This window comes from Micropterus dolomieu, linkage group LG17, assembly GCF_021292245.1.
Source record: "Micropterus dolomieu isolate WLL.071019.BEF.003 ecotype Adirondacks linkage group LG17, ASM2129224v1, whole genome shotgun sequence".
Lineage (NCBI taxonomy): Eukaryota > Metazoa > Chordata > Actinopteri > Centrarchiformes > Centrarchidae > Micropterus > Micropterus dolomieu.
In genome coordinates, this window is record NC_060166.1 from 393,108 (window position 1) to 401,594 (window position 8,487).

At 43.3% G+C, this 8,487-nt stretch overlaps 1 protein-coding gene across 4 annotated transcripts in view; it reads left to right on the forward strand.

The window, feature by feature from the left end:
- Positions 1 to 5,889, forward strand: part of bnc1 (basonuclin 1) — a 54,119-nt gene extending 48,230 nt beyond the window's left edge. For all 4 annotated transcript variants that reach the window (XM_046074410.1, XM_046074411.1, XM_046074408.1 and 1 more), the window contains 2 exons: positions 600 to 2,689; positions 3,599 to 5,889. In XM_046074410.1, coding sequence (XP_045930366.1) covers positions 600 to 2,689; positions 3,599 to 4,394 — 2,886 coding nt within the window. In that variant the 3' untranslated portion in view covers positions 4,395 to 5,889. The remainder of the gene's footprint in view (positions 1 to 599; positions 2,690 to 3,598) is intronic.
- Positions 5,890 to 8,487: the final 2,598 nt, after the last annotated feature.

Sequence of the window (8,487 nt, forward strand, 5' to 3'; positions counted from 1 at the left end):
CACATGTGATTACTGCTGGGCTAAGGGAGAGAGGACCTGCTTGATCAATGTGAGCCGCCTTCTGATCACCCCTCCCTTACTGTGTGTGTGTGTGTGTGTGTGTGTATTACTTATTTATTTTTGCATGCCTTTGGGAGTGTGTATATGAGTTTATGTTTCTGCTAGTATACTTGTATGCATGTTCTCACCATGGTGTGTGTGCGTGTGAGTATATGTGTGTGTTCTCTGTCTGCTTCTGCTGATCCAGAGCATGTAAATCCACATGATTTAAATGAAGAGAAATTACCTGCAAGATGAAACACTGTGTGTCTGTGTAATGAGGGTTCTCAGGATTCTGCGCTGCCCGCTCGTATTAACACTCCATCAGATTCTTTTATTTAGCTACCCTGCCAGTCTGCTTTATAGGGTGTGTCATCTATCCCACTCTGTGAATATGTATGAGCAACCCAACAGACACTTATAATGCTAATGATGAAATTGCTCTCTCTCCTTTCTTTTTTTTTTCACTTTCCCTCTCCTTCTCAATCTGTTTCACACCCTTGCCTTTTCCCCTTCCCTGTACTGTGCTGCTGTTCCCTTTCTTCTTGCCCTGTCTGCAGGATATAGCAGGAAAGGTGCTGGACCGGTGGGCCATCATGACGTTCGAGGAGGAGATTGCCACACTGCAGCAGTTCTTACGTTTTGGCGAGACCAAGTCCATAGTGGAGCTGATGGCTCTGCAGGACAAGGAGGGTCAGGCAGTTTTGGTTCCTAGTACCCGCACCAACTCAGATATCCGCACTTTCATTGAGCGCAACACCCCACGCACTGCTGCCAACCTCTCTACATCAAAAGTTGATAAGCTGAGTGGTAACAGCATGCACCACTTTGAGAACTTTATCAACAGCATGGCCTTCATGCTGCCATTCCAACTGTTAGGCTCTGTTCCTGCACCGTTTCTGGGCTCACCAACAGGGGCACTACAGCAGCAGCACCAGCAACACCAGCAACACCAGCAGCCATGCCGTGGATCATTGGAGCAGCAGAATCAAAGGCGAGATGATCAAGGGCGGGAGGGTCTCGGTAGGGACAGCCTCCTCCCTCTTTCACACCCTCCAGAGAATAGCCTGCTAGGTTCCAGCTCTGTCTCTTTCACTGCTGATCTGGAACGAAGTGGAGACAAGCCAATGGATAGCCTCTCCACCACGACAAAGATTGAGGCAGAGGACTTCTCCACTAGTGACAACTATTCGGATGGACCCTCAACTCCATGCACACCCTCCATGAGCTCTGATGTAACACAGATGTCACCTGATGGCAAGCTGCGCTCCCTGGACAGGAACGGGAGTGGCGGTGGAGGGGTGTCAGGAGGTTCCCTGAAGAAGGGTCGCGTATTTTGCAACGCCTGTGAGAAGACATTCTATGACAAAGGCACATTGAAAATCCACTACAATGCAGTACACCTGAAGATAAAGCACAAGTGTACCATAGAGGGCTGCAACATGGTGTTCAGCTCGCTGCGCAGCCGCAATCGCCACAGTGCCAACCCAAACCCGCGGCTACACATGCCAATGAACCGTAACAACCGGGACAAAGACCTGCGGGGAAGCTTGTCTGCTGATGAGGGCTCTCAAGGAGAGAAAAGGCCTGAATATGGAACCTCCATTCCTGTCTGCTCTGCAGAGAGCCACAAGTCAGTGTCCAGCTACATGGTGAGCCATGTGGACACGGGCTCCAAACTCCACAGCAGCTCGTTCCCCAGCATGGGCCAGAGTGGCATCCTCTTCCCCAATTTAAAAACAGTACAGCCAGTCCTGCCTTTCTACCGCAGCCTGGTAACCCCAGCAGAGCTTGCCAACACCCCAGGAACACTACCCTCCCTTCCTCTGTTGTCTTCCTCTGTACCCGTCAAACCCATCACAGCTCCTGAACCCTACATGACAGACCCTATACCAAAGAAAAAGTCTCGGAAGTCAAGCATGCCAATAAAGATAGAGAAGGAGGCGGTAGAGCGAGATGAGCAGATGGATAAGGAGAGCAGCTCTGAGGAAGAGGCTGTTCTGCAAGGCAGGGACAAAGAAGTGTGTAATGGTGGTCGAGCAGAGGGGCATATGTGCGCAAGACAAGATGGAGAGGAGAAGGAGGCAGGAGGGGCTTACATTGGCGAACAGAAGGAAAGGGGGGCCGCCAAGCATCTGTTGGACCAAACTTTAGATAGAGAAATGACAGAGATAGAGGACAAAGATGATGGGCCAATGCAAGCTGAAACAAGGGTCATCACCTGTGCATCCTCCCCCTTTGAAAACAGACTAATGGAGAATCACTGTGACAACAACTTACTCTGTCAGGAAGCCAATGGCAATGAAGAAAGGGAGGACAGGGAGCATGCAAGCTCCCTGCATGCAGCTGACAAGATTTCAGAGCTCAGATGGGATGACAGTGAGCACAGGCTGACCAACGGGAGTGCACCCCAGCTCATAGACCGTGAGAGAGAGGAAACTGATGGCTGTGTAGACGACTACGGTGACTCAGGTTTGTCTCACCTCGACCCTGACGCTGACCTGCCACACTACTGTGAGATCTGCAGTAAAACCTTTAAGAACCCATACAGCGTCAAGATGCACTACCAAAATGTTCACCTGAAGGAGATGCATATGTGTACAGTGGATGGCTGCAATGCTGCCTTCCCCTCTCGCAGGAGCCGAGACAGGTGAGTGGCAGCCATAGTTTGTTAATGTTCCAGCACGAGTTCTCAGGATTACTGACAGATGTAAGCCTGTACATTTTGTTGCTTCTGAAGATGCAGTAGTTTATATCCCAACTCTAAGGCAGTGCTGTTCAGCTCTTGCAGTTGGCAGCTTCCTCAGGGTTCCACTTAGCAGACATCAGTAATATAGGATCAGATCATTGTTTCTCAACCATGTGCCAATGAAACATGTGGACATGCTAGCAGGGAGGAAGATCTGGAATCAGCTGCTCAAGTTTGGTTAGTATGGAAACGGCAGACTAATGGTGCCTTTGGCTGAAATTATACTTGCGAAAAATGTTGTCATCTGGCCATGTCTGCTCAGGACAGGGCTGTCTGCATGCAGCCAAAAATATATTAAGACTGTAGACGTGGAGAAAATGATCTGTCTGCACATGTGTGAACAAGTACGCATAGGCCTATGCCTAAAATGCGGTATAAACAAAACTACAAGCACAACTACGATCCACATCAGTTTTGGAGTATATCTTGCCCATTATAGCTCATACATACTGATTTACATTGTTTAAATGGAAGCCCATATTGAGTGGCTGGATTTGACACTTCTGACAATATATTCTTCTCTTTACACTTGCTCTGCAAACAATAAATAATGTGGGAAAAAGAGTGAAAGTGGCAGAAATGGCAAAAAAGTTAGCTTAAACCTCAGTAGCATGTCCAAACAGATAGGTTCATGCAATGTTCAATTGCTTTGGCATTTTAGGGTGGACAGGGCCTCAGTGAGTTGAGTGTGGCAATTAAATTGTATCTTTTTGTTGTATGTTAAAGTAAATTAGACAAAACACAAAAGACATTCACTGTGTGTATAATACATTTCATTGAACTTTAATGCTGATATATGTTTTTCTACAGACACAGTGCAAATTTGAACCTGCACCACAAGCTGCTGACCAAAGACTCATTCAGCCCAGCCAACACCCTCTATTCACCCTCATCCTACTGTAGAGATAGAGACTCTGTTGGCCTGGACTACTGCCAAGACCAGCGGGACAGAGATCTGCTCCATCGAGACCCAACTAGCCAGACCTCGGTCATCTTCCGAGGACACAACCCCATGGGCCTGGTCTTCCCCATGAGTAAAGTGTCTGCTGCATCATACAGTGCCGAGGCATCTCCCTTAGGAGGGATGGAGGGATTAGAAGTTGGAGGAGAAGGTGGTGGAAGTGGGGAGGATGGGGCAATCCTGGACCTGAGCACCACCTCCTCTTCTGCTCCACCTCGTGGCAACAGCAGTGCTCGATCTTCCTGGGACTCAGATGGAGCCGGTAGTGAAGCAGGGGAAGAGATTGAAGAGGATGAGGAGGCACTCCCCATGGAGGACAGCGATGAAAGCTGCGATGGGATCGGCATAGGAAGGCCTGGGGGTGAGGAGTTGGAACTTAGGGGAGAGAGGACCATTGGGGGAGGACAACAGGGAGGTGGAGGTGGATCTCCGATAACCTGCCACGTCTGCCAAAAGGTCTACAGCAACAAGGGCACATTCAGAGCCCATTACAAAACTGTCCATCTGCGACTGCTTCACAAGTGTAAAGTCCCTGGCTGTGATATATCCTTCTCCTCTGTGCGAAGCAGAAACAGGCACAGCCAGAACCCAAACCTTCACAGAAACCTAGCTGTTAGCTCAGGTGCCACAATGGACCAGGACTAGGGATTTGAACATGACTGATTTCCTTTGTTCTAATTGTCTGTTTGTTGTTGTTAATGTTTTTCATTTTTGGGCACCAAAAGAAGGCTCACCAATTAGCACTTTTAAAATTCCATACTGTAGTCTATCATCTTGTCATGTTTTGGGAAAATAGACAAAATAAAGTACAATCAGGAGTTCATTTGTTATTGCAAATGCAACTTTCTTATGGAGCAAATGGCCTTTTCTGAAATACAAAAACAGATACAGCCATGCATGCATCTGCATATGTTTACAACCTTAATGAGTCTCAGTCTTTGTTTTGTAATGCAGTACTGATTCTTTCATATTGGTTTGTCTTACAGCCCAGTTTAGACCTTTTTAGACCTTTTTTTATTTGTATGAACTGAATTTTTCCATGTTGTCCAAATGAGAGTTGAGCCATGAAACTGTATCATGTGAGTGGGTTTTTTTTCTGGTGATTTTGTTGTGTGATTTATGTCCACATCTTCTCTGTGAAGCAGTGCATAATGTATTCAAAATCAGTAGTGAAGTAAGCTCTACATGTGCCATTTCATTCATTTGGATAATTGCCATCAAAAAGAGTCTTTGTTGAAAAGCTATAGTGTTGTGAGCTTGACCAATAAGTTAATTTGTGGTGTTATGTGAAATGTCTTTACTGTTCTGGTTGTTGCATACTGCTAATGTTGACCAAAGATTTTTCAGTCCACAGGTGTGTATAGAAGCCCCTTCATACTTTGTGAGGGTTGTGCAGTATTAAAAGGGCCCGTCCAGTCTTCTCTCATCCACTTTGTGATTAACAGCAGTATTTAGGCTTGGGCTCTGTTGTAAAATAAAATAAAAATCACCCAAAAAAACAACTTTTGACTGATTTGGGTGAAAAGATATCTTGATTTTGGTGGTGTTTTTTGTCAAGAAATCTGCTCATGGGACTTGACTTGATTAAGGCATTGCTCTTGTATTGTTTGTGTGGTTGCTTGACTGACTGGACAAACAGCAGGAACATATGCTGTGTCTGGAGACTAGAAGCATGTACTGTGAATGAGTCAAACACTGAGTTATAGTAATTTAAAAAAAATGCAATTTATAATAATGGCCCCACACATGAGCGCAGCCTAAAAAATAACTGGTAAACAAAATGTTTATTGAGCTGTATATTCTGTGAATAGAGTAATTTGTTATCTGAAAGAAACCAAAAAATATAATGTATAAAGTAGAAGAATTTCACCACTAACATTATGTTTTTCTTTTCTTTTTTCATAAATGAATGAACAAGAACATTGTGTTGTACATGTCTGATTATTTCACCACTGTTCTAGTTTTGCTGTTTATTCTGCATTTTTCCATTCTGTATTTAAATGCAATGGGCCAGATTTAAGATGTTTGTTGTTTGGATTTGCTAAAAAAATGGAGCAAAAACCAACATGATTATAGGTGTTCATGTTTCCTTTGATTAATGTTACAATATTCATTCCAATTAAATAAAAAGCCATATGTTTGCAAGCCTCATTCCATTTAATTTTCTATCCATTAAAAAAAGTGAGCAATCATGACCTTGTGAGATATATATATATATATATATACACACCAACACAAAGTACACCAACACAAACAATGGAAAAGATATAAAGAGGAGGATTTACATGCATGTGTTGTAGTTGCCTTGTTCATCTCAGCAGCAGTATCATCTGATCCAGGCTGACTCCCTCGAGGCCTTGTAATACTCCATGTTAGGCGGAGCAACACTGATGAGCCTCTAACAGACACATAAAGTAATGGGCTGCTGGGAGGATAACATGTAGCTTCAGTGCAGAAGATATCCCTCTTAACATGCCATTCAAAATAGAGGTGAAACTATTTGAAAAAAAAATTCTTAAAGGATGAGTTCACAGAAAAGACAAAATATCATATTTCCTCACTTTCTTCCTGCAGCCATCAGATAGTTTTGGTTTTACTTGTCCAGATACTTGTTTTAAAGATATGTGCAATAGAGAGGAATGGAATTTCATTTGTTTCTCGCAACACTGAAAAACAAACAAAACAACAACACCAACAACACAACAACAACATGTCTTTCCATAAACTGTGTCTCTGCTACTGTGGAAAATCCACAGGCCTCACCTACGGTGAATTTTAATTGGAAATACTTTCTACTGAAGAAATAATCACTATGAAAATGGGTTCCAGCACAACTGTTGACAGGGGTAAGAAAATATGCTTTTTTTTTGTTATTTGGCTGAACGGGCACTTTAAAATCAATGAGAAAATCAAATCTGTCTAATGAGTTGGTTCCAGTTTAAGTCAGCTTGGTTGGAGAAAAGTCAATCATGTGCCAACAGCATTTCACCAGATTTTAGAAAAATGAGGATTTAGAACTTAGAACAGTGATAAGAAACTAAATCCCTCATTAAGCTGGACTTTCAGGGGTTATCTTGCCACCAGGCCTTACTGAGGCAGAGGAGGGGTGTGGTCCACAGAATGACTTTGGGTTGACCCTTCACTGCTTTACCTCCCAGACAAGCAAACAAAACAGACCCAAATCCAGCTAGAGGCACAGAAAACAGACATGTGGACACGCAGGTGCTGCAACAGTAATGTTTAAATGCACACAGAACACAGAGGTTGTATTCTCCGCTGAAAAACATCCACCAGGTAAGGGACATTTTGTTGGAATCTGATTAATAGTGTTTTGATTATATTTGGATTTTTTTGATCCTTTCTTTTGGCATGATAAAATGGAAGAGCAACAGATATGGTAGTCACATTCAGCAGTGATTAAAATGTGCATTGCTGCAAAATGGCACACACTACCAAAAAGAAAAAAACCTTTCATAGTTATTGAAGAGTTGAATTAATCGCTGTAATACTGCTATGCAAAGTTAAAGGGCAATGATGGAAATGGACCAGGGACAATGGAAGTATCGTTGGGCCCACATTGAAAAAGCGAGGAGGACAAATCTGTTATGCAACATGCCAAAGTATTGCACTGTTACAGAGGGCTGAAAGCCTTGCATAACTCAACAATCCAACCCACCCATCACATTTACTGTACATTAGTGAGCCTGCAGAGCTGTTCCTCATCACTTAGGAGCTGAAAAACCCAGTTCTGACAAGTGGCCCCCATCCTTTTTCTCTGGCACGTTGCAGAAATCTAGTACCACTCAGAGAGGGCACAATGGGTTATTTCAGTCCCTCCTGTGTGCTGCATGTAGGCGACAATATTCAGCACAAAACCTGGTTGATCTGTAGAGGTGGAGCACTTGCTCAGCTTCCTCCACAGAGCTGTATCTGTATCTGTTACAGCTTGCATCTTTAGGGCTATTTTTAAGAAGCAGTGGAGCTCTTTCAGAAACGGTTCAGTGGTAAATATGGAACAGATTGACTAACGTACAGAGCCTCTCCTGCAACAGTTTGCTAAAATATACCCACAGCGTTTAGGACAGATTTTGGTTATGAGAAAACATTTTAACCTCCCTTTTTAGAAGATTAGGCCTGTGACAATACACTCATCTCACTATATTGGGTTCGCGAGACAAGACAATATTTTAATTATTAACAAATATTTTTAAGAAATCTTCAATGGCTTGAAATTAATGATTGGAAAAAGTGTCTTTTATTAACTGAAAGTCACAAAATGCTTCTAGGGTCTGAAATTAACTTTTCCCGCGCCAAATCTCAACAAAAACATTCTCTTCTGGATCTCAGCAAGCAAACAAAAAACATCAGTTTCAATAAAAAAGGTTGGTCAACGAAAATAACATCAAGTGAATCCTCTTGTGTCTAATAAGCTTAGCTATTCTCCGACGACACTGGCGTTACCTCCCGTAGTCCGGCTGGTGCTGCTGGTAAGATGGTAAGAGATCTTGCCACACCTCTGTAGACGACACATAAGACACTGCCATTATAATGAAATAATGGTCAAAACTACAAAAACAGATATGATAATAAACTGCAATTATCCTTCTTATCAGTGCGACACTGTTCAGTGTGGGTTATAGCAGAGTGTTAGTCTCTACGATTTACCAGAAAAATATATATTAACAAAATAATTCTCACGCTTTTGTGAGCTTACATCAGCTCTTTGCTATTTTGAAAG